At 45.9% G+C, this 27,242-nt stretch overlaps 1 protein-coding gene and 1 long non-coding RNA gene across 2 annotated transcripts in view; both read left to right on the top strand.

Moving 5' to 3' along the window:
• Window positions 1-1,504, top strand: part of LOC120990971 (ovochymase-2-like) — a 104,705-nt gene extending 103,201 nt beyond the window's left edge. The window contains exon 23 of the mRNA XM_040419863.1: window positions 1,375-1,504. Within this exon, the coding sequence (XP_040275797.1) occupies window positions 1,375-1,504 (130 nt within the window). The remainder of the gene's footprint in view (window positions 1-1,374) is intronic.
• Window positions 1,505-7,199: 5,695 nt separating this feature from the next.
• On the top strand, window positions 7,200-15,151 carry LOC120991682. Its single transcript, XR_005776761.1, has 4 exons — window positions 7,200-7,305; window positions 8,051-8,301; window positions 10,751-10,902; window positions 14,875-15,151. It is a non-coding gene; the product is annotated as an uncharacterized LOC120991682 (long non-coding RNA).
• The last annotated feature ends 12,091 nt before the right edge of the window (window positions 15,152-27,242 follow it).

Genomic DNA, 27,242 nt, shown 5'->3' with positions numbered 1-27,242 from the left:
CATGTCCTCCAGAGCTTGGATGTAAACTGGACTCCTCGATCAGAAAGAATGTGCCCAGGTAAACCATGCAGACGGAAGATATGTTTAACGAAGAGTTTAGCAAGTTCTGCAGCCAAGGGCAGTCCAGTCAAAGGAACGAAGTGCGCCATCTTGGAGAAGTTGTCCACGACCACCCAAATAACGGTATATCCAGCCGAAGAGGGCAGATCTGTAATAAATTCCATGGCAATGTGCCATGGAGCATCAGGAACAGGTAGGGGTAACAACAGGGCCAGTGGTCTGCTCCTGGAGATTTTGTTCTGAGCACAGACGGTGCAAGCAGAGACATAGTCACACACATCTTTGGACAATATGGGCCACCATTAGTGGAGAGACACTAGTTCTGTGGTCTTGCGGATCCCGGGATGACCGGCCAGTTTGGAGTTGTGCCCCCACGTTAGGACACATTTCCTTTTGGCAGATGGCACGAATGTCTTCCTGGGATTAATGTCTCTTACCAGGACAGGAGCCACTGTGATCAAGCGAGCAGGATCTATCAAGTATTGGGGCTCCTCCTGCTGGTCAGAAAAGTCAAATGATTGAGACAGAGCATCCGCCTTGATGTTCTTCTCGGCCGGGGGGAAGTGCACTGGGCTGTCTGCAGATACGTAAGATTCTTGTGGTCGGTGAAAATTAATACTAGATCCCGCCAATGGATAACGCCACTCCTCCAAGGCGAGTTTTCTGGCCAGAAGCTCCCTGTCTTCTATACAGTAATTCCTCTCAGCGGGGGAGAAGAGCTTGGAGAAAAATCCACAAGTAAACATCTTGCCCTTGGAACCTTTTTGTAGTAAAACAGAACCGGCTTCTATGGAGGAGGCGTCTACTTCTAAAAAGAATTGGCAGGAGACATCGGGATGTCACAGTGCAGGAGCAGAGGCAAAGGAGCACTTTAATTGGACGAAAGCGGCCTCTCCCTCAGGAGTCCAGTCTTTGGCATTCACCCCTTTCTTAGTAAGAGCGGAGATCAGAGATGTGAGGGATGAAAAATTCATAATGAACTGCCGTTAGAAATTGGCGAATCCCAGGAAGCGCTGTATAGCACGAAGACTTTGTGGGCATGGCCAATCCATTATCGTCTTCAATTTTTAAGAGTCCATCTGTATTCCGGCATCTGAGATGATGTATCCGAGAAATGGTACAGTAGTCTTCTCAAAGGTGCATTTCTCGAGTTTGGCATAGAGTCGATTTTCCCTCAACCAGTGTAAGACTGTATATGCTTCCGGTGAGTGATTACATCTGGAGAATAAATCAGTATATCATGCAGGTACACGATCACGCATATATAGAGCAGGTCCCGGAAGATATCATTAACAAACTTTTGGAATACCGCAGGAGCATTGCACAGACCGAAGGGCATGATGAGATACTCGTAGTGTCCATCACGAGTGTTGAAAGCAGTCTTCCACTCGTCGCCCTTTCGAATGCAGATAAGGTTATATGCACCGCAGGTCGAGTTTGGTAAAGACCTTAGCCCCCGAATCGTATCAAAGAGTTCAGAGATTAGCGGAAGAGGATATTGATTATTTACGGTGACCTTATTCAGACCTCGATAGTCGATACAGGGCCGTAAGGATCCATCTTTTTTCTGCACAAAGAAGAACCCGGGACCGGCAGGTGAAGTGGATTTCCGGATAAACCCCCTCTCCAGATTCTCCTTTATGTAGTCAGAGATCGCCTGAGTCTCTGGAAGTGAGAATGGGTAAACCCGACCACAAGGAGGTGTAGCACCAGGCAGAAGGTCAATCGGACAGTCATATAAATGATGAGGAGGCAGGGTCTATGCGTCTTTCTTACTAAAGACGTCTGCAAAACTGCCATACTGCTACGGAAGTCCAGGCAGGTCTACAGGTACAGAAGGCGAGGAAGCAGGTCGGACCTCCGCTAGGCAGGTGGAGTGACAAGATGTTCCCCAATGCAGTATCTGACCGGAGTGCCAGTCCACAACTGGAGTGTGCAGACGCAGCCAGGGTTGTCCAAGGATAACTGGATTCACGGAGGCTGTCAGCACATAGAAGGATATCAACTCAGAGTGCAGAACCCTAATCTGTAACTTAAGGGGTACAGAGAGTACCGGTTCAGGGAGTGGTAATCCATTTATGGAGGCCACTGACAAAGGCCTTTCCAGACGAATGTTGGGAAGCCGATACTGATGGACCAGGGCTTGCTGAATGAAGTTACCGGCTGACCCAGAGTCCAAGAATGCAGGCACAGACAGTGTGACTCAATTGTGAGAGAGAGTCACCGGAACTGAAAGTTTCGGATAGGCTTCTCCTTGTATAGGACCACCTGTCCTACTGATCCTAGACATTGTTATTTCCCAGCTTTTGTGGACAATTACGCACAAAGTGGCTCTTGCATCCACAATACAAACACAGGTTCTCTGCTTTATGATGTAGGCGTTCCTGGTCAGACAGTCGAAGGCCCTCTATTTGCATGGCCTCTTCAGGTGGGATCGGTCTCTGGAAGGATGGAGCCAAACGAGGTGGTCTTCTGGTGCTTGCGACCTGCTTAGAACGTTCCCTGAAACGCATATCAATCCTTGTAGCCAATGTGATCAGGTCATTCAGAGTAGACAGGCGGTCGCGACCAGCTAGTTCATCCTTAATACAGTCAGAAAGGCCCTCCCAGAACACCGCCAGTTGAGCCACATTGTTTCATGCAAGTTCGGCAGCCAGGGTACGAAACTGGATGGCATACTGACCCACAGACGAGGAACCTTGTCGTAGATGCAGCAGAGGACGGGTGGCCGGGCTCCTCAAAGACCATCCGGAAGGTAGCCAGAAAAAACTGCAGATTATTGGTCTCTGGACCTCCATGTTCCCAAATAGGATTTGCCCAGGCAAGGGCCTCATCAGACAGCAGGCGAAAATTAAGGCAAACTTGGAACGCTCAGTGGGAAACCTCTGCCCATGTAACTCAAAGTGGATCAGGCACTGATTTAGGAATCCATGACAGGTCTTAGGATCACCACCATAGCGGGTTGGCAGAGGGAGTTGCATACCAGCGGCACTCCGATCCGGATTCACCGGTGTAGTCGTAGAAGGAGTAGCAGCGACTAGCGACCCTGCAGTGGCTGGAGAAGAGATCGTATCCAGACAAGCAGCAACATTTTGCATGAATTGCATGAAGACATCCTGCCGTTCGCTCTGGCGCTTTAATTCCTTTAACAGATCATGAACGACAGCCTTGGGATGACCAGTGGGATCCATGGCCTGAGTGTACTGTCACAGATCAGCGGATGTGAACCCATTGTGCTACTAACTGGCTTTACCCTGGAGGGGCATGACTAAGCAACTACCTGGTCTTCGCTAGAGCCTCTGATGGTGAGGATAGACTTGGGCAGGGTAGTTAGGGTAGTTACCAGTTGCCACTCCAGAGCAGTCCCAGAGTCAGTAGCAGCTGGTCCAGGCGGACCAGGAGATATCTGAGATAGGTACCAGCAGTACAGGGGTGGTAGACAGGCAGGGTCATTACCAGGAGCAACAAAGCAGGAACCGAAGGATGAGGCAGAGGCATAGTCAGACAGGTAGAAGGTCAGGGCAGGTGGCACAGGTACAGGTCAGGCAATCTGGGTCGGCAACGGGAGATACAAAGCAAACAGGCAGGGATCAGACGATAAGCAGAATCCAGGGATGAAGTATAGATCAAGAACACAAGTGGTTATCAAGCTCTTTAGCAACAGACTAGGACCTTAACACTCAGGCATCTGGGAAAAGGGCTGAGCCCCTTAAAGGGAACCTGTCACCGGGATTTTGCGTATAGAGCTGAGGACATGAATTGCTAGATGGCCGCTGGCACATCCGCAATCCCCAAAGCTCTGTGTGCTTTTATTGTGTAAAAAAAACAATTTGATACATATGCAAATTAACCTGAGATAAGTCCTGTACGTGAGATGAGTCAGGGACAGGACTCATCTCAGGTTAATTTGCATATGTATCAAATAGGTTTTTTTTACACAATAAAAGCACACAGAGCTATGGGGACTGGTTATTGCGGATGTGCTAGCGGACATCTAGCAACCCATGTCCTCAGCTCTATACACCACATCCCGGTGACAGGTTCCCTTTAAGTATGTGTAGGAGAGCCAGGGTTGGTCAATGAGGTCACCTGACCCAACCCAGCCCAGCTCAGGGAGTGATGCGTACCGCCCTTAGAGCAGTGACAGATGAAACCAGCCGAACACATGCTGTGTCCAGGGCTGAATGGAAGCTGTGGAGCGAAATCCTCAGAAGCAACATCACTCACACAAACAGTGTCCCGGACTGCAGCAGAAACTGGAAAGCACTGGCCACCGATCACCGAAGAGCATGGCGTCTGGGACCGTGGCGGTAAGCAGGGGAACAGCATCGCACAGCAGTCGCTGTTACAGTCGCTATATATAATGTCATTTTATAATACTGTTGAGGGGGCCCTGAAAATAAAATCTCCTAGTCTTCCTCCTGGGTGGGCCCCTTCTAAGTTTGGGCCCCAAAGCAGCCGCTTACCTTATTATCCCTAAAGCTATTCCCCTGGCAAGTGCGATGACAGCACTGCATTGCGTCTGCCTGCACTGGCTGGTCACTGATGGCTCCCTGCACTACTATAGTATTTTACGCTGTGGAAATGTGGGTTAGGTGAGTATTTACTTTGGATGCACATACTTTGGGGGGCACATAATGGGGAATTATACTGTTTGGGTGCACATAAGGGGCATTAGACTGTGTGGGGGCACATAAGCGTCATTATATTGTGTGGGGGCACATAAGGGGGCATTATACTGTGTGGGGCACATAAGGGGGCATTATACTGTGTGGGGCACATAAGGGGGCATTATACTGTGTGGAGGCACATAAGGGGACATTATACTGTGTGGAGGCACATAAGGGGGCATTATACTGTGTGGAGGCACATAAGGGGGCATTATACTGTGTGGAGGCACATAAGGGGGCATTATACTGTGTGGGGGCACATAAGGAGGCATTATGCTATGCAGAGCACATAAGGGGGCATTATACTGTGTGTGGGCACATTATATTGTGTGGGGGCACATAAGGGGGCATTATGATGTGTGGGGTGCACATAAGGGGATATTATATTGTATGGGGGCACATAAGGGGGCTTTATGTTATGTGGGAACACATAAGGGGGTATTATACTGTGTGGGGCACATAAGGGGACATTATACTGTGTGTGAGGCACATATGGTTGAATTATACTGTGTGGGGGCACATATGGCGGCATTTTGCTGTGTGGGGGCACATAAACGGACATTATACTGTGTGGGGGCACATAAGGGGGCTGTTTGTTATGTGGGAACACATAAGGGGGCATTATACTGTATGGGGGCACATAAGAGGACATTATACTGTGTGGGAGGCACATGGTTAAATTATACTGTGTGGGGGCATACAATATAATGTAAAAATGCATTACAAAGTATTTAATTGTACTTTAAAATGACAGGAAATAATAAAATAAAAATGCCACAAGACTCAAAGTATGAAGAAACAATTGGTGTCAAATAACACCTTGCCCCCAAAGACACGTGCCCCCCGACGCAAAACCACACTTCTTTTTACTGTATTAACCTGGCTGGTATTTTTTGCTGGGACAGGTGGCAAGATGGCAACTCTAAAAAAGGCACAGCTACTGAACAATGCCAGATCTACCTCTGGTGTTCATACAGAATTTTTGTTTTGTTAAAGCAATTACCAGAAAACTGTGTATCATATAGAACTCTCTGCACCCATTCACCCATCTTATTGTGCCTGGGTGTCGTTTCACTCCCTCAGTGTTGTAAGTGAATACACATAATTGACGTAGACATGCTACACTCTGTCTGCTGTGTATCTAAGTCTATTGATTGATATTGTCTGCTGGTCCCAATGTAACCAGGCCCTCCACCTACCATGTGCTGTTTATAAGACTAGTGACAGACAGGCCATTAGACTCCCTCTAGCACCAGTAACAACTGCTTGCTACCTGTGTACACTCTATAACAGGGATGCCCAACCTGCGGCCCTCCAGCGGTTCCAAAACTACAACTCCCAGCATGCCTGCACAGCCTACAGCTGTTAGAGCATGCTGGGAGTTGTATTTTTGCTACAGCCGGAGGGCCGCATGTTGAGCATCCCTGCTCTTTAACGTATTCAAATGTAAATTTTACTGTTAGCAGGCACCCTCAGCTAAAGGTCACGTATTGTAGGTAAATCCAGTCTTCATTACACTGAAGAGCATAAAGGCTGGTCTAGACGTGCTGATGGAGCGGCCGATTGTCAGGAAGGAAGCATTTACATGCAGAGTTCTCCTTCACAGGACGAGGGATCGCTATAGCCCTCTTACAGAATCATTGTTTCTGAGCAGCAGATGGCTGTTTAGACTGTAGGATCTGCTGCCCAGAAGCCATAATCGGTGTTGCCTGCATGAACGATGGGATCAACTGATGAATGTGCGTTTTGCTCATTTATTGGGTGATCGGCGCCACATTTAGATGGCTAGATTATCGGGAATGAGCATGCGCAGGAACTGTCGTTCCCGATAATCTGGACAATTATTGATCCATCTAAATCCACCTTAACTGTGGCTATTGCTACTGCAGAGCTCATGTGCCCACTCAGGTGGTGCAGGTTTTATTCTATTGGGTTTCCTTTGTGCAGAAGATCTGATATGTGAAATAGCTGTCCATCATTTGATATATATATATAGCTGCTGTTTTTTATAATTACAGATCAGTTTACTGTCAATGAGCTGAGGGGTTCACTCTTGAATTTGCCATTAGACCCCACAATAAACATCCTGATTATGACTGAACATACTTTCAACCTTTGGGTCTATTTGCATCCCATATTCCAAAAATCTGCAAAAGCAGTAGACATCTGCTTATATTAAAAGTCACTGGGCCCATCTACCTTCTAGCTTATGCTTCTACGTCATTAAATTCCACGTGCAGGCAGCATAAAAAATGTTCAATGGGGCTGCAATATTAAAAAACAGTGGTATAACTAGAACTGGCTGGGCTAGGCCCCGCAGAAAACTTTTGAACACAGCCCCCCTGTTTGGTCCCCTTAATGCAGACCTCAGACTAGACATAAAAAATAAAAAAAATACTCGCCTCTCTTTTCCACCTGCGAATGCCTCTTCTCTTTGTGCAGCACTGCGTCTAGGCATGCACTACACTGTGGCCTGATGTCACACAGCTTTAGTTTACAGTGCGCTCCTACACACCTTATGTCCTGTCCTAAAGCTGTGCGCTGACAGGCGCCCAGAGAGGAAGACCAGGGGGCGGTGAGTAATACCAGTTCTAGGACTCGGAGCACCATAATCACTTCTCTCTGGGCCCTGAAAATAAATCCATTTCTCCTCCTCCTGGCCCCCTTCATGAGGTCAAGCCCCATAGCAGCCGCTGCTTCCATGGCAGCTACACCCCTGATTAAAAAGACCATAGCTATGCTTACTATTGTTCTCTTTGGCTACAAAGAGATCAAACCTGACTCTGTGCTTTACTGCCCTTGCACAGGGAAGCATAGTCTGATGACAAACAAGGATAGGAGAGTAAAATATTACTTTAGTAATATCGTTTATAGTGTATAAGGCTGAAAATCTGTCCATTCAGGTCTTTTTACACAGGCTAATAGGTAGAGAAGGCAAGGTACATAATTCAGCATATACAAGTAAATACTGTTCTTCTTAATGGTTATAGTCAAGGGCTGGAAAATAGAACTGGACATTCTTCATATTAATAATTACTATTATTGTTCTGCCTGAAGCATACTACAGCAAATTCTGCATAAGCCATGATACCCCCACAACAGAACCGGTGATACTGGCTTTAGAACACTTACAGCCCCAGTGCCCCCATTAAAGAGCTAGCCTCAGAACCCACATAACAGATATAGCAAGAGCACTCCCATAGAAGTACCCGCCACGGTCACCTCCTGCCAGATCTGGCAGAATTTGCAACTATGGCTCCAAACGCAGCCTCCAAAGCAATAGTGAACCAAGCCTAAGTATAATATATTTTTCTTTACAGTGACCAGAAGCTTGACTCATGGAGGGTTTGCTTTGCCTCTGATTCTCGTGAGCCATGCATTGGGCCTGATGCTTTTATCACACATAAAGACTTTGTATCCTCCCAGGGCAATGTCTATTATCATGACATAGCTCTATTGCACCTGTCCGAAAAGGTGTCCAATATACAGCCAGTTTGCTTGCCTTATTCTGAGGAGACCGTCTCATCTGGAGATATTTGCTACTGGACAGGCTGGACCACTGCTAAGACAGGTACTCTATTTTCATTGCTTCCGTACACATAAAACAACCTGTTTGTTATTCATTTACCACATTGACCGAAATGACAGATGGGTGTATATGCATTTGGTACATTTGCTGTATACCCATTTAAAATCAGGTTACTATGTTGGCTCAGCCCTTGTTTGTTTGACAGCTATCCCACACAACTTGTCCATAGAATTGCATGCTTGGATTGGCAGTACATATTCACTGCCTTAGGGAGAGTGGGATAAGCCACTTGCCAGACATCCCCGATTCCTGTTTCCTAGAGACGATGCCTAGAAAAACACAACTGGTATAAAATACATGTGTAAGGTCAAGTTCAGAGAGCTCACCTCTAACTAAAGACACAAGCACAGGCAGATGTAGAGAACAGAAAATAATGTATCACTTCTTAGAGGTTTCAAAGTATAATAGATACCCTGTTTCCCCGAAAATAAGACAGTGTCTTATATTAATTTTTGCTCCCAAAAATGCGCTAGGTCTTATTTTCAGGGGATGTCTTATTTTCCATGACACAGGGGGATCAGAGGGGGGAATCAAAATGGCACTTATGACCACAAGGGTGGCCCTCACTGGACAGGTGGAATAATACCAGGAGGATGACTCCAGCAAACACCATGGCTGGAGTACCCCTCAGCTACTGGCATCCAGCAGGAGCTAAATAGCCCCAAGTAGCCATACCCACACACAGACACACCCAGTGTTCACACACTAGGAAGGGAATTAACCCTTCCAATACCAGGCAAGGGATAAAAGCTACTAAAAGGGGAAAAGCACAAACAAGCACACACTCCACCCGTTACCGCCGGCAACGGCATGCATGGCAACCATTTCCTGGGGATCAGCCAGAAGGCCGAGACACTGCCACCACATGCACAGAACACCACACGTTTGCCAGGGGCAACCACAAGTGAAGGAAAGTGTCACTAAACACACCATAGACCGTGACAGAATCACAGTCTTAATATTAGACAAATTTACTATTCTGTTGCATGGACCTTTATAAGTCTGGAGTACCGGGTATACACCAGGTTTACACTGGAATGCCGTCGGTGGAACAAAAATTGGTCAGTGCACCAGAAAATGTGTTTGTGCGGCAAAAAAACTGTCTAGTCTAAGTTTACACCACTTATAAGTTGACATAGGTTTAATCCAAAAATACACTAAAATATTTGGCATATTTTTTGGTGCAGGGGGACGCATTTAGGTCATGCACTTTTAGTGCAAAGCCATATCCTCTTGCCAGGCGAGGTGTAAAATGCTTAGAAACGTGTTTATAACAGGTGGCAAATGTGATGCAAATCTGCACGACAAAAAACTGGTGTGTTTTCAATAGCTAATCTTCCACATAGTATAAGGGTACTTTCACACTAGCGTTAGAGGATTCTGGCAGGCAGTTACGTTGCCGGAACTGCCTGCCGGATCCAGAAATCCGTGTGCAAACGGATAGCATTTGTTTCCGGATCCGGATCCGTCTGACAAATGCATTGAAATACCGGATCCGTCTCTCCAGTGTCATCCGGAAAAACTGATAATTTTTTCCGGAACACTTGGTACGGGATCCGGCATTAATACATTTCAATGGCAATTAATGCCGGATCCGGCATTCCAGCAAGTGTTCCGGAAATTTTGGCCGCAGAAAATACCGCAGCATGCTGCAGTATTTTCTCCGGCCAAATACTGTAAAAGTGACTGAACTGAAGACATCCTGATGCATACTGAACATTCCGTTCCGCTCTCCATTAAGAATGCATTAGGATAAAACTGAAGCGTTTCTTTCTGGTATTGAGCCCTTATGACGGAACTCAATACCGGAAAACCTTAACGCTAGTGTGAAAGTACCCTTATGCCTCTTGGACCCCTGAGAGTCTGAGCTACTTGGTTCTCTTCAAGGTTCCTTCTGCCTGTACTGCCAACTAGAAGAAACCCGATGTCCTAACCTCCATGGTTGATGAATAGGTAAATAAGTGGCTCCCACACTCTATACCTTTATCAAGCATATAATTGGAGAATATATAAAAAAAAAATTACTGTATATATTCAGAATTCACAATCTGGAGCTTCTCTTCTACTGCATTTGTGTTCTCAGATTAGAAGCCTGGAGAATTTAGCAATTATTTCCCACAAAAGCAGTAATTAGATGGGGTGACAGATATACAGTTGGTGAAGATCAGGGTGGCATGATAGGATTTTAAGTGGATTATGATTAAGAAAAATTAGAAGAACAGATGTCCATTTATTTAAAAGGATACGGCTGTAGAAAGGAATGTGTTGTGCTGTCTTCCACTAGACTATGGGTTGGCAAATTTGTTAAAACATTAAAACTGATGAATGATTTAAATCAAATTTCATAAAAGTAAAAAAAAAAAAGGAATATATAAATAAAAAAAACTCTGTATTGCAGATCTAAAATGATATACAATATATCTTTCTATAGGTGGAATTAATACCCACACAAAATTTCAGGTGCCAATACCCATCATGCCCTATGAAACCTGCAGTAAGCCAAGTTTTTGGCAGAACCAATTAACTACATCTATGGTTTGCGCTGGATTTGAATCTCCAGACAAATTAAAGTCTTCTTGCAAGGTAAGTCAAAATCTTAAATTGGCGATAGACTTGAGATTACTATTTCCCACCATATAAATGTTGTTTGGGTTGGTGGAATGGGCAGGTTAAAACTATTGCACCTCAATTGGGGGGAAAAAACTGATGTCAGAGCAGACAGAGTTTGTGCAATCCAAAGTCTGTATGGAGTATGGAGATCAGGCAGAGGTCAGGGTCAGGCAGCAAAGGGTCAAATCCCGTGTCAGGCAGAAGTCGGTACAAAGGAGAGCGAGCAAGACATGTAGCACACCTTTGCAGGAAGCTAGAGAACTAGAACCTATTGCTCAGGCACCTTTCCATTGGGAAAGGTGCCTTAAATACCCTAAAGTGGTCTAAGGTTCGCAGGCTGGCCTTTTAAGAGTTAGAAAAAAATGCATGCGTGCTATGGGCAAAGAGAGACAGAGCTAGAAGGAAGCATGATGAAAAAGGCCACAGCCTGTATAAATTGGCAGAGAAGCAGACCTTCCAAGTATCCCTGTTTTTGACTCAAGTCCCTCTGTCCCTCCTTTTGACCTGGGAACTAAATGTGCATTAAAAAACTTACTAAACTGGTCCAGAATTGATTTGCTTTGTTCCTACCTGTATATTAGACCTCAACTTAAATTATATATATATATATATTTTTCATTATATGGTGCAATTTGGACCTTAAAACGTCTATAAAAAGATGATTTTGTGCTGATATTTAAAGGGGTATTCCAGCACAAGAAAAAAAACTGTCCCGGGGCTGCACATGCTGTAAAAAAAATTACACTAATTATACCCACCTCACAGATCCTTTGCCGTTGCAGTTTTGACAGTGCCAGGTCCCTGTTGCACCCCACCTCCTACTAAACATCTCAACATGGGGGTAAATGTCTATGAATGCTGCTCAACCAATCACCAGCCTCAGCCAGTGATTGGAGCTTTCACACAATGGACTACGGAGATGCTCATTGGGAACAGGTGTCATGAAAGGGTAGGGAACAATGCAGCCCTACTGCTGCGCCCGCACCACTGTCCCTATCTACTTGCACAATCCGTCCTAGGTGACAGCCCACAACTGGACGACAATCCCTTCTTAACTAAGTGCACAGGCCTAAAGCAAAAAGGGGAAAGAACAGTTAGATGGAAAGAGGTGAAAAACAGACAGGCAAAACCAGTACCGGATCATGATCCAAAATCAGATACAAATACACAGCAAAGTGAAATCAGGAAAAAAAAGTCAGAGACAAAGTCAGCAGGCAAAGGCAAGGTTACAAACTAGAAGAGTCAAATACCAGGAGGTCACATCAGAGACGAAATCAGTAATCAGAAGCAATGTCAAAGAAACAGTCAAAGGTCAGCGATCCATGGTTGCAAACACACAACTAGATAGTAAGGCCTCATGCACACGACCGTTGTGTGCATCCGTGGCCGTTGTTCCGTTTTCCGTGATTTTCTGCGGACCCATTGACTTTCAATGGGTCCGTTGAAAACTCGAAAAATGCACCGTTGTTCATCAGCGGCCGTGATCCGTGTTTCCTGTCCGTCAAGAAAATAGGACCTGTCCTATTTTTTTGACGGACAACGGTTCACGGACCCATTCAAGTCAATGGGTCCGTGAAAGAACACGGATGCACACAAGATTGGCATCCGCGTCCGTGATCCGTGGCCGTAGGTTACTTTCATACAGACGAATCCGAAGATCCGTCTGCATAAAAGCTTTTTCAGAGCTGAGTTTTCACTTCGTGAAAACTCACATCCGACAATATATTCTAACACAGAGGCGTTCCCATAGTGATGGGGACGCTTCTAGTTAGAATATACTACGAATTGTGTACATGACTGCCCCCTGCTGCCTGGCAGCACCCGATCTCTTACAGGGGGCTGTGATCAGCACAATAACCCCTCAGGTGCCGCACCTGAGGAATTAATTGTGCATATCATAGCCCCCTATAAGAGATCAGGGGCTGCCAGGCAGCAGGGGGCAGACCCCCCTCCCTCCCCAGTTTTAATTTCATTGGTGGCCAGTGCGGCCCCCCCTCTATTGTATTAGTTTCATTGGTGGCCAGTGTGCGGCCTCCCCTCTCCCCCCCCCCCCCGATCATTGGTGGCAGCGGAGAGTTCCGATCGGAGTCCCAGTTTAATCGCTGGGGCTCCGATCGGTAACCATGGCAACCAGGACACTACTGCAGTCCTGGTTGCCTCGGTTACTTAGCAATATTAGAAGCATCATACTTACCTGCTGCGCTGTCTGTGACCGGCCAAGTGCTCCTCCTACTGGTAAGTGACAGATCATTAAGCAATGCGCCGCACAGACCTGTCACTTACCAGTAGGAGGAGCTCCCGGCCGGTCACAGACAGTGCAGCAGGTAAGTATGATGCTTCTAATATTGCTAAATAACCATGGCAACCAGGACTGCAGTAGCATCCTGGTTGCCATGGTTACCGATCGGAGCCCCAGCGATTAAACTGGGACTCCGATCAGAACTCTCCGCTGCCCCCAATGATCGGGGAGGGAGGGGGGTCCGGGGGGGGGGGGGGGGCGCACACTGGCCACCACTAATACAATAGAGGGAGGGGGGGCCACACATTGGCCACCAATGAAACTAATACAATAGAGCAGGCATGCTCAACCTGCGGCCCTCCAGCTGTTGTAAAACTACAACTCCCACAATGCCTTGCTGTAGGCTGATAGCTGTAGGCTGTTCGGGCATGCTGGGAGTTGTAGTTTTGCAACAGTTGGAGGGCCGCAGGTTGAGCATGCCTGCAATAGAGGGAGGGAGGGGGGCTGCACACTGGCCACCAATGAAACTAATACAATAGAGGGAGGGAGGGGGGCCGCACACTGGCCACCAATGAAACTACTACAATAAAGGGAGGGAGGGGGGGCCGGGGGGGTCTGCCCCTTGCTGCCTGGCAGCCCGTGATCTCTTACAGGGGACTATGATACGCACAATTAACCCCCCTCAGGTGCCGCACCTGAGGGGTTAATTGTGCTGATCACAGTCCCCTGTAAGAGATTGGGTGCTGCCAGGCAGCAGGGGGCAGTCATGTACACAGTTCTTAGTATATTCTAACTTGAAGCATCCCCATCACCATGGGAACGCCTCTGTGTTAGAATATACTGTCGGATCTGAGTTTCACGATCTAACTCATATCCGACAGTATATTCTAACATAGAGGCGTTCCCATGGTGATGGGGACGCTTCAAGTTAAAATATACCATCGGATTGGAGAAAACTCTGATCCGATGGTATAATAGGGACTCCTACCTTTACATTGAAAATCAATGGTGGACGGATCCGTTTGCAACTGCACCATATTGACTTGCATTGTAAGTCAGGACGGATCCATTTGGCTCCGCACGGCCAGGCGGACACCAAAATTATTTTTTCTTCATGTCCGTGGATCCTCCAAAAATCAAGAAAGACCCACGCAAGAAAAAACGGACACGGATCACGGACCTACGGACCCTGTTTTTGCGGACCTTAAAAAAAAACAGTCGTGTGCATGAGGCCTAAGGCTTAGAAAAACAATCACAGGCACCTGTGGCTAGCAACTTCCTGTTTAAATAGTCTGCCTCAGGAAGCATGTGACGCCGACACAGAGCCTGATGGGTCCAGCATCCGGGCTCCCTGATAGGTCAAGCAGCCTCACTGTTATTGGGGCTGGTTTCCGTAGGAACAAAGTGATGGCGCCATACGGTGGCCAGACGCAACGGGAGTGCAGACAAGTGTGTGACAACGGGTAGGAGGTCACTGGCACCACCTGGACCGCAGAGCAAAGGACCAGGTGAGCATTCCAGAGGCCATGCTCACCAGTAGGAGTTAGTTTATAGTGGGCATCACCAGTATAACATAATAGAATCAGAAAGTTGTCAGAGGACAGTTTGCCAGTCACCATAGACATATTAACATGTTTAGGGTCAGCTCCATGCACTTCAGTTGTAATTATGTTTATGTAAAATGTTTTATTTCATGTTTTTTTTAGAGTGGGGCTGAAGGAGCATTGATCTGCCAATCAGCTTCAAACTCTGCTTGGGAAGTTCAAGGAATCACGAGTTTTGGGCCTAACAACTGTCTAGTGGAAAGAAAACCTCAGGTGTTCACCAAAGTGTCGGCCTACAGAGAATGGGTTGAGGACCAGATGAAAAAATACAGTTACGAGAAGAAGATTGCATAAATGTATTATTTGGACTATTTGAGATAACTGGTGAATAACAGCTTAATAAGTAATAAAATAAAGGAATAATCTTTCTGATGTGCATTTGTCTGATAACACCTTAAATTAAGTGCATCAATAAAGTGATCCATATTATAAAGGTTATCTTCAGATCGTCACATTTATTTACAGCAAAATTCCTCTGCAGCAAATACAGCAAGATCACGCTCAGTTGGTGTTGGATTATCATATATTCCAGATTATCTGATGAACGTAGATTTATGTATCACAGTCAGTTTTTCATATTAGTATGTGCTTGTGGTCTTGTGATCTCAGATTATCCAACAGCTTTGTGTTGTGAAACAAGAGGTGTGCTATCAGAATTGCTATCTGACAACAGTTTAAAGGGGTTATCCGAACACCCCATATGCCCAGGCCCCTCACACAGAATGTACTTACCTCGCTCCCTGGCACCCGCGTCGCATCTGACGCCCGCCGCTGCTTCTCCCCGTTGTGGATGAAAACATTCAGCTTTGGGGGATGGCAGCGAATAGGGAGCAAAGTAAGTACATTGTGTGTGAGGGGCCCGGGCATATAGGGGGGTCGGATAACCCCTTTAACCTCTTAAGGACACATGACGTACCGGTACGTCATGATGTCCTGGTACTTAAGGACACATGACGTACCGGTACGTCATGAATGGTTCCGATCACTGCCGCTCGGCCGGCGGTGATCGGAACCCGGTGCCTGCTCAAATCATCGAGCAGGCACCTGGGGCAAATGCGTCGGGGGGTCCTGTGACCCCCCCATGTCGGCGATCGCAGAAAACCGCAGGTCAATTCAGACCTGCGGTTTTCTGCGTTTCCGGGATATTCGGGTCTCTGAAGACCCGATAACCCGGAACAGGATGGAGATGGTGGTGTGATTTCACTCCACCAATCACCATCCAGCGATCCTGAGTGGTGATGGTGACATCACCACTCAGGATCGCTTTCTGATTGGTCTGTGGGCGGTCCGGCGGCAAATTCAAAAGAGGCAGGCGCTCCTCTCCTCCTCCTTTTGTGTTCCGGAGCCGGAGGAGAGAGGAGCTGCCTGCACGTGTCTCTGCCAGCACCCCAGGACCCGATCTGTGCCCCCAGGACCCGATCTGTGCCCCAGCACCCCCCATCAGGTACATAGGGACAGCACAGGGAAAGTTTGGTTTAGGCAGGGAAAAAAAAGGGAAAGTTAGTTTGTGAACTTTTATTGCATCACCCTAGTTAGGGTGTCTGGGGTCCACAGCACAGCTGTGTGACCCTAGACCCCCCAGGGGTGCTGCCACTTCCCCCCCCACTCCCTGCCCCCCCCCCTTACCTTTTTTGGGGTGCATTTTTTTCTTTTTTTTTTTCTTTTTTGGTGTACGCTGACTGTGGCCGGCACTTAGTGTCCGGCCGCTGTTAGCGCATCGCACACCTCACCGCTGATCAACTTCGGACGGTTGATCAGCGGTTTAGAATTTTTTTCCCCACATTTTTTGGCCTTTTTTTAGTTAGTTTTTTTTTTTTTTTTTTGTTAGTTTTAGGGTTAAGTCCGCGAACACCCGTGCCCCCACACACACGCACACAAAATAAAGAGTTACACACACGCACATATACACGCAGACACACACTCCCCTATGGCCCGCCGGACGTTCTCGGCCGAGGAGGCATACGCCCAGCTTGCCTCTGACTCCGAGAGTCCCAGTGAGGATGAGGATGACCCCACATTCCTGTTGTCATCCGCGTCCTCCTCATCATCTAGCGATGATGATGAGCCCCCAAGGCGGCGGAGACGCCGCCAGGCGGAGCAAGGGGACCGCCATGTTAGGGACCCTGTGGCCCAGCCTGGTACGAGCAGCTCTGGGGCTCGTACTGGTTTCCCGGCCCACCAGTTAAATCCACCGGAGCCCCCTGCCGGTGAACTTGTCTGGTGTAGCCCAGAGCGATACGAGCCTGTGATTCCTGATTTTGTAGGCCAATCAGGAATCCAGATTTCCACAGTGGGCTACACTGAATATGACTTTTTTTGTCATTTTTTCAGTGACCCACTGGTAAATCTGATGGTGGAGCAGACGAATCTGTACGCCCAACAGTTCGTCGCTCAACACCCGGGCTCCTTTTTGGCCAGGCCCGGTGGCTGGACGCTGGTCAGTGCAGCCGAAATGAGGACATTTTGGGGCCTCGTGCTGCATATGGGCCTGGTCAAGAAACCCAGTGTCAGGCTGTACTGGAGTGGGGACGTCCTATACCAGACCCCACTTTACAGTACAGCCATGACACGCTCCCGGTTTGAGGCCATCCGGAAATGTCTGCATTATTCCGATAATGCAGCATGTCCACCCCGAGGTGATCCTGCCCATGACCGTCTGTATAAGATACGGCCGGTCATCGATCACTTTGGGGCCAAATTCATGGAGGCCTATGTACCTGGAAGGGAGGTCGCAGTTGATGAGTCTCTCATTGCGTTCAAGGGGAGACTCATTTTCCGCCAGTATGTGCCCTCCAAGCGGGCGAGGTATGGCGTAAAGCTATACAAAATTTGTGAGAGTACCTCAGGGTACACTTACAAATTTTGTATATACGAGGGGCGAGATTCCCGGATTCAACCACCAGAATGTCCCCCCACTCTGGGTGTTACCGGGAAACTTGTGTGGGACCTTATGTACCCACTGCTGGATAAGGGTTACCACCTGTACGTGGATAACTTTTATACCAGTATCCCCTTGTTCCAGTCCCTTGCCGCCAGATCCACGTTCGCTTGTGGGACCGTGCGGAAAAATCAACGCGGCCTCCCTGCCCTCCCCCTCCAGGTACCTATCCCCAGGGGTGAGACCCGTGCCCTTACCACTGGAAACCTGTTGCTGGTCAGGTATAAGGACAAGAGGGATGTCCTTATGCTGTCCACAATTCATGGTAACGGCATCACCCCTGTCCCTGTGCGAGGTACCGCGGCAACGGTCCTCAAGCCCGATTGTATCGTCGCCTACAATCGGTATATGGGAGGAGTTGATCTCTCGGATCAAGTCCTCAAGCCATATAACGCCATGCGCAAAACCCGGACATGGTACAAAAAAGTTGCGGTCTACTTGGTGCAGGTTGCCATGTACAACTCTTTTGTACTATCCCGAAGCGCTGGCAGCACAGGGACATTCCTGCAGTTCTATGAGGCAGTCCTCATGGCCCTGATCTTTTCGGACCGGGAAAGAGCAGGCCGGAGTACCTCGGGAACTGTAGGTGCCCGGATCGTCCCTGGCCAACACTTTCCAGGTGTGGTCCCCCATACTGGAAAGAAGGGACGAACCCAAAAAAGGTGCAGAGTGTGTCACAGGAGGGGGATACGGAAGGACACCACTACTCAATGTGACACGTGCCCCGATCATCCGGGCCTCTGCATTATTGGTTGCTTCAGGGAGTATCACACTTCCATGGAGTACTAAATTTATATCCCAATTTAGCACTGACATCGGAAAAAAAAACTGGTTCTCAGACTTGAGACACCCAAAAAAATGAAAATAATTTATTAAAAGTAGACATGTTAGGTATTGCCGCGTCGGTAATAATCTCCTCTATAAAAATACCCCATGACCTAACCCCCTAGATTAACACGGTCAAGAAAAAAAAAAAAAAAAGGTGCAAAAAAAGATTTTTTTTTGTCACCTTACATAACAAAAAGTTTAATAGCAAGCGATCATAAAGTCAAATAGCCCCCAAAATAGTGCCAATAAAACCGTCCGCTCGTCTTGCAAAAAATGAGCCCCCACATAAGATAATCAGATAAAAAAAAAAATGACACCTAGACTTTAGAGATACAAAAATTTTTTTTTGTATCAATAAGGATAATATAGTCTAAAACCTAAATAAATGTAAAAAAAGTTGACTTATTAGGTATCGCCGCGTTCGTAAGAATCTCCTCGATAAAAATACCCCATGATCCAACCCCCCAGATTAACACGGTCAAAAAAAAAAAAAAAAAAAGTGCAAAAAACGATTATTTTTTGGCACCAAACATAACAAAAAATTTAATAGCAAGCGATAAAAAAGTCATATAGCCCCCAAAATAGTGCCAATAAAACCGTCCGCTCGTCCTGCAAAAAATGAGCCCCCACATAAGATAATCGGATAAAAAATAAATAAAAAAATGACACCTAGACTTTAGAGATCCAAAAATTTTCTTTTTGTATCAAAAAGGATAATATAGTCAAAAACCTAAATAATTGTAAAAAAAAAGTAGACTTATTAGGTATCGCCGCGTCCGTAAGAATCTCCTCTATAAAAATATCCCATGACCTAACCCCCCAGATTAACACGGTTAAAAAAAATAAAAAAAACGGTGCCAAAAACGCAATTTTTGGCACTTTTCCATTTCAATACGTTTTTTCCGGTAACAAAACGAGGGTTAACAACCAAACAAAAGTTAAAATTTATTACCCTGATACTGCAGTTTACAGAAATTCCACATTTGTGGTCGTAAACTGCTGTATCAGTAAAAGGGAGGCCGCAAAAGGAAAGGACCGACATGGTTTCTGGAAGGCCGATTTTGATGGCCTTTTTTATTGACACCATGTCCCTTTTGAAGACCCCCTGATGCCCCCCTAGAGTAAAAACTCCCTAAAAGTGACCCCATCTAAGAAACTACACCCCTCAAGGTATTCAAAACTGATTATACAAACTTTATTAACCCTTTAGGTGTTTCTCAACAGTTAATGGCAAATGGAGATGAAATTTCAGAATTTCAATTTTTGGTAACCTTGCCTCACAAAAATGTAATATAGAGCAACCAAAAATCATATGTACCCTAAAAATAGTCCCCCAAAAAATGCCACCTTATCCCCTAGTTTCCAAAATGGGGTCACTTTTAGGGAGTTTCTACTCCAGGGGGGCATCAGGGGGGTTTAAACAGGACACGGTGTAAATAAACCGGTCCATAAAAATCAGCCCTCCAAAAACCAAACGGCGCACCTTTCACTCTACGCCCCGCTGTGTGGCCGTACAGTAGTTTACGGCCACATATTGGGTGTTTCTGTAAACGGCAGAGTCAGGGCAATAAAGATACAGTCTTGTTTGGCTGTTAACCCTTGCTTTGTTAGTGGAAAAAATGGGTTAAAATGGAAAATTAGACAAAAAAATGAAATTCTCAAATTTCATCCCCATTTGCCAATAACCCTTGTGCAACACCTAAAGGGTTAACGACGTATGTAAAATCAGTTTTGAATACCTTGAGGGGTGTACTTTCTTAGATGGGGTCACTTTTAGGGAGTTTCTACTCCAGGGGGGCATCAGGGGGGTTGAAACAGGACACGGTGTAAATAAACCGGTCCATAAAAATCAGCCCTCCAAAAACCAAACGGCGCACCTTTCACTCTACGCCCCGCTGTGTGGCCGTACAGTAGTTTACGGCCACATATTGGGTGTTTCTGTAAACGGCAGAGTCAGGGCAATAAAGATACAGTCTTGTTTGGCTGTTAACCCTTGCTTTGTTAGTGGAAAAAATGGGTTAAAATGGAAAATTAGACAAAAAAAATGAAATTCTCAAATTTCATCCCCATTTGCCAATAACTCTTGTGCAACACCTAAAGGGTTAACGACGTATGTAAAATCAGTTTTGAATACCTTGAGGGGTGTACTTTCTTAGATGGGGTCACTTTTAGGAAGTTTCTACTCCAGGGGGGCATCAGGGGGGTTGAAACAGGACACGGTGTAAATAAACCGGTCCATAAAAATCAGCCCTCCAAAAACCAAACGGCGCACCTTTCACTCTACGCCCCGCTGTGTGGCCGTACAGTAGTTTACGGCCACATATTGGGTGTTTCTGTAAACGGCAGAGTCAGGGCAATAAAGATACAGTCTTGTTTGGCTGTTAACCCTTGCTTTGTTAGTGGAAAAAATGGGTTAAAATGGAAAATTAGACAAAAAAATGAAATTCTCAAATTTCATCCCCATTTGCCAATAACTCTTGTGCAACACCTAAAGGGTTAACGACGTATGTAAAATCAGTTTTGAATACCTTGAGGGGTGTACTTTCTTAGATGGGGTCACTTTTAGGGAGTTTCTACTCTAGGGGTGCATCAGGGGGCTTCAAATGGGACATGGTGTAAATAAACCAGTCCATAAAAATCAGCCCTCCAAAAACCAAACGGCGCACCTTTCACTCTACGCCCCGCTGTGTGGCCGTACAGTAGTTTACGGCCACATATTGGGTGTTTCTGTAAACGGCAGAGTCAGGGCAATAAAGATACAGTCTTGTTTGGCTGTTAACCCTTGCTTTGTTAGTGGAAAAAATGGGTTAAAATGGAAATTTAGACAAAAAAATGAAATTCTCAAATTTCATCCCCATTTGCCAATAACTCTTGTGCAACACCTAAAGGGTTAACGACGTATGTAAAATCAGTTTTGAATACCTTGAGGGGTGTAGTTTCTTAGATGGGGTCACTTTTAGGGAGTTTCTACTCTAGGGGTGCATCAGGGGGCTTCAAATGGGACATGGTGTAAATAAACCAGTCCATAAAAATCAGCCCTCCAAAAACCAAACGGCGCACCTTTCACTCTACGCCCCGCTGTGTGGCCGTACAGTAGTTTACGGCCACATATTGGGTGTTTCTGTAAACGGCAGAGTCAGGGCAATAAAGATACAGTCTTGTTTGGCTATTAACCCTTGCTTTGTTAGTGGAAAAAATGGGTTAAAATGGAAAATTAGACAAAAAAATGAAATTCACAAATTTCATCCCCATTTGCCAATAACTCTTGTGCAACACCTAAAGGGTTAACGACGTATGTAAAATCAGTTTTGAATACCTTGAGGGGTGTAGTTTCTTAGATGGGGTCATTTTTGGGTGGTTTCTATTATGTAAGCCTCGCAAAGTGACTTCAGACCTGAACTGGTCCCTAAAAATTTAGTTTTTGTAAATTTCTGAAAAATTTCAAGATTTGCTTCTAAACTTCTAAGCCTTATAACATCCCCAAAAAATAAAATATCATTCCCAAAACAATTCACACATGAAGTAGACATATGGGGAATGTAAAGTCATCACAATTTTTGGGGGTATTACTATGTATTACAGAAGTAGAGAAACTGAAACTTTGAAATTTGCTAAATTTTTCCAAATTTTTGTTAAATTAGGTATTTTTTGGTGCAAAAAAAAATAATTTTTTGACTTCATTTTACCAGTGTCATGAAGTACAATATGTGACGAAAAAACAATCTCAGAACGGCCTGGATAAGTCAAAGCGTTTTAAAGTTATCAGCACTTAAAGGGACTCTGGTCAGATTTGCAAAAAATGGCCTGGTCCTAAGGTGTAAAAAGGCTGTGTCCTTAAGGGGTTAAATCACTTTATAGGGATTGTCCGACCAGTGACATAAAAAAAAAAAATAGCTTAAAGGGTTTGTCCAGTTTCAGGAGGAAATCGAACAACACTCAGGATCCACCTGCAATAAAGAAGTGGTAAGTACTTATCTGACAGAAACTCCCAAGAAGTGATCCCATTTTGGAAACTAGGGGATAAGGTGCCAGTTTTATTGGTACTATTTTTGGGTACATATGATTTTTTGATCATTCATTATAACACTTTATGGGGCAAGGTGACCAAAAGATTGCTTGTTTTAGCACAGTTTTTATTTATTTATTTTTACAGCGTTCACCTGAGGGGTTCAGTCAAGTGACATTTTTATAGAGCAGATTGTTACGGACGTGGCAATACCTAATATGTATACTTTTTCTTTTAATGTGTCCATGTTCTGAGAGCTATAGTTTTTTTATTTTTTGAGAGATTTTCTTATGTAGGGGCTAATTTTTTGCGGGATGAGGTGACGGTTTTATTGGTACCATTTTGTGGGACATACGCCTTTTTAATCACTTGGTGTTGCACTTTTTGTGACGTAAGGTGACAAAAATTGCTTGTTTTGACAGTTTTTTTTTTTTTTTTTACGGTGTTCACCCGATGGGTTAGGTTATGTGATATTTTTATAGAGCTGGTTTTTACGGACGTGGCAATACCTAATATGTATACTTTTTTTTATTTATTTCACTTTAACACAATAATAGCATTTTTGAAACCAAAAAAATTATATTTTAGTGTCTCCATGTTCTAAGAGCTATAGTTTTTTTATTTTTTGAGAGATTTTCTTATGTAGGGGCTCATTTTTTGCAGGATGAGGTGACGGTTTTATCCGTACCATTTTGTGGGACATACGCCTTTTTGATCACTTGGTGTTGTACTTTTTGTGATGTAAGGTAACAAAAATGGCTTTTTTTGACAGTTATTTATTTTATTTTTTTATGGTGTTTATTTGGCTGGGTCGATTATGTGATATATATATATATATATAATTTTTTTTTTAACATTTTTTTTTATTCCTTACCTGGGGAATTTTTTTTTTTTACATGTGAAACCTTTTTTTTTTTTTAACACTTTATTTTTTTTTTTTTATTTTACACTTTTCGTCCCCTATAAGGTCATACAAGACCTCTGGGGGACATTTACTTCACTTTTTCTTTTCACTGTTGATTTCTCCTGTAACTGGGGCTGACATAGTAGCCCCAGTTACAGGAGAAATGCACCCCCCAGAGAGGCTGTACAGCGCAACCATGGGTGTAGGAACCCCAAAAAATCTGGGGGGACAGCATTTTTGCTCGCCGGGTATATTCTTATTCAGTAAACTGCGAGTTGTTTATATCGTTAAATTTTGTGTGTGTGTGTGTGAAACCCCCCCCCCCCCCCCCCCACACACACACTTACAGTTCTGAAGACTCAGGGGTGCTGGCTGGCTTGCCTGAGGTGCTGGCTGGCTTGGCCGGGCAAAAAGAGTGTGGGAGACTGTGAGGCCTTTCTCTCCAAGCTGCTCCGGATCAGTGCTCTGGGCAGCTGGGCTCCGGGCTGGAAGTGGGCACAATAAAAAAAAAAAAAATTTTTCATTACACCTCAGGTCAGACCACCAATCAGACCCCCAATGTTAATCAGACCTCAGCTAACATCCCCAATAGGATCCCCAATGTTAATAAGACCTGAGATCACACCTCAGCTCAGACCCCAATATGAATGACCCCCAATCAGACCTCAGATAAGAGCCCCAGTGCCTCTCATCAGCCCCCCAGTGCCTCTCATCAGCCAGTAATAACAGCCCCCCCAATCATGTGCCAGTAATACCAGACCCCCCAATCATGTGCCAGTAATACCAGACCTCCCAATCATGTGCCAGTAATACCAGACCCCCCCAATCATGTGCCAGTAATGCCAGACCCCTCAATCATGTGCCAGTAATACCAGACCCCCCCAATCATGTGCCAGTAATACCAGACCCCCCAATCATGTGCCAGTAATACCAGACCCCCCAATCATGTGCCAGTATAATACCAGACCCCCCAATCATGTGCCAGTAATACCAGACCCCCCAATCATGTGCCAGTATAATACTAGACCCCCCCAATCATGTGCCAGTAATACCAGACGGTCCAGACCCCCCCAATCATGTGCCAGTAATACCAGACCCCCCCAATCATGTGCCAGTAATACCAGACCCCCCCAATCATGTGCCAGTAATACCAGACCCCCCAATCATGTGCCAGTATAATACCAGACCCCCCAGTCATGTGCCAGTATAATACCAGACCCCCCAATCATGTGCCAGTAAACCAGACCCCCAATCATGTGCCAGTAATACCAGACCCCCCCCAATCATGTGCCAGTAATACCAGACGGTCCAGATTCCCCCAAATCATGTGCCAGTAATACCAGACCCACCCAATCATGTGGCAGTATTGTAATACCAGACCCCCCAATCATGTGCCACTATACCAGACCCCCCCAATCATGTGCCAGTAATACCAGACAGACCCCCCAATCATGTGGCAGTAATACCAGACACCCCTCCCCCCCCAATCTGTGCCAGTAATTCCAGGGCCCCCCAAATTCCCCAATCATGTGCCAGCCCAGTATAATACCAGGGCCCCCCCAAATTCCCCAATCATGTGCCAGTATAATACCAGTGCCCCTTTTTATGTGCCAGTTAAAAAAAACTAATTATTGTATATAATATAGTTAAAAAAAATAAAAATAATGAACACTTATACTTACCTCTTTGGAGCGATGCGATGCAGGCCTCTTCCAGCCTGTGTCCTGACTCCAGCGCTGTACGGCTCAGGCGGCGTGATGACGTCATCGCGCCGCCTACGCCGGCCTCTGATAGGCTGCCGGCCTAGTAGTGCCGGCAGCCTATCAGAGGAACAGGAAAGGGACACACCTCCCTGCCCTGCTCCTCCGCAGCCTTCTGTTTGTATCGCTGTCCTGAGGACAGCGATATAAACAGAAACAGATCACCATGGAGATGAGCGCTTCGCTTCCACAATTGAAGCGCTCATCTCAGTGCCTGCCCCGCCGCCGCCGCACACTGCCTGCCCCGCCGCACACAGACACTGCCGCTGGCCTGGCTGGAGCCTGGGGGGGATTTAACCAAACCTGTCCCCCCCGCATTATTTCCTGGGGGAGTTCCGTCCCCCCCGCTTCCTACGCCCATGAGCGCAATAAAGCGCTGTACAGCCTCAGTGCAGGGCTGATCGAGGTCTGTGAAAGACCTCACACAGCTCCTGGACTCTCTAGTCCCGGCGGTCACATGACCGCTATGCTGTGTATGCAGCGATCCAGAAGGTAGGGACACCTGGGCACTGTCCCTGCCTTCTCTCTGGGTTGCCCTGCTGTCACTGACAGCGGGCAACCCGTTCAGCAGATGCACGATTAGCGTGCAGCTGCAGTTTCTGGACGGACATTCTGGAACGTCCATTCAGAAATAGAGAACCACCTCCCGGACGTTTATAGTCTATGGGCGGACAGGAGGTGGTTAACTTAAAGAAAGAGTTTCTGTCACCAGAAATACCTAGATTAACCCCTTAAGGACTTAGGGCGTACCAGTACGCCCTATTTCCCGAGTCCTTAAGGACTCAGGGCGTACCGGTACGTCCTAAGTTTAAATCGCGAATGCGGTGCGGCGGGGGTTAATCGCAACAGGATGTCCGCTGAAATCATTCAGCGGGCTTCCTGTCACAACGCCGGGGGGGTCCCGTGACGGCGATCGCCGCAAATCGCAGGTCAATTCAGACCTGCGGTTTGAGGCTTTTACCTTATCCGGCGGTGCCATCGGGTCCCCATGCGGCTGTAGGGGGGACCCGATGGCATGGAAGGCAGCGCGATGTCTAAGGAAGGCATCGCGCTGCCTTCCTGTGACGTGCCTGTGAGATCCAGCCCCCTGGATCTCACAGGCCGGAAGCTGTATGAGTAATACACACAGTATTACTCATACAGTCAATGCATTCCAATACAGAAGTATTGGAATGCATTGTAAAAGGGATTAGACCCCCAAAAGTTGAAGTCCCAAAGTGGGACAAAAAATAAAGTAAACAAAAAGTTGAAAAAAAAAAGTTTCCCCCCCAAAAATTACAAGTTTCAAGTAAAAATAAACAAAAAAGTCATTTCCCCCAAATAAAGTAAAAAAAAAAAAAAAAAAAGTATACATATTAGGTATCGCCGCGTCCGTATCGACCAGCTCTATAAACATATCACATGACCTAACCCCTCAGATGAACACCGTAAAAAATAAAAAATGTGCTAAATAAACCTCACAACAGCAAGCGATCAAAAAGGCGTTTGCCCACAAAAATAGTACCAATCTAACCGTCACCTCATCCCGCAAAAAATGAGCCCCTACCTAAGGCAATCTCCCAAAAAATAAAAAAATTAGGGCTCAGAATATAGAGACACTAAAGCATCATTTTTTTTGTTTCAAAAATTATATTATTGTGTAAAACTTACATAAATAAAAAAAAAGCATACATATTAGGTATCGCCGCGTCTGTATCGACCGGCTCAATAAAAATATCACATGACCTAACCCCTCAGATAAAGGCCTGGTTCAAACTAACGTTTTTTTTGCGAGTGTACCGGCCGTTTTTTTGTGTTTCGTATACGGTCCGTATACGGAACCATTCATTTCAATGGTTCCGCAAAAAAAACGGAATGTGTTCCGTATGCATTCCGTTTCCGTATTTCCGTTTTTCCGTTCCGTTGAAAGATAGAGCTTGTCCTATATTTGACCGTAAATCACGGGTCGTGCCTCCATTTAAGGGCTCATTCAGACGGCCGTATGCTGTCCGCAAAAATACTGAATGCTATCCGTTTTTTTGCGGATCCGCAAAA

This window comes from Bufo bufo, chromosome 2, assembly GCF_905171765.1.
Source record: "Bufo bufo chromosome 2, aBufBuf1.1, whole genome shotgun sequence".
Taxonomy (NCBI): domain Eukaryota; kingdom Metazoa; phylum Chordata; class Amphibia; order Anura; family Bufonidae; genus Bufo; species Bufo bufo.
Note: the sequence above shows the minus strand (reverse complement) of the source record. Positions and strands in the feature narration are given on the sequence as shown.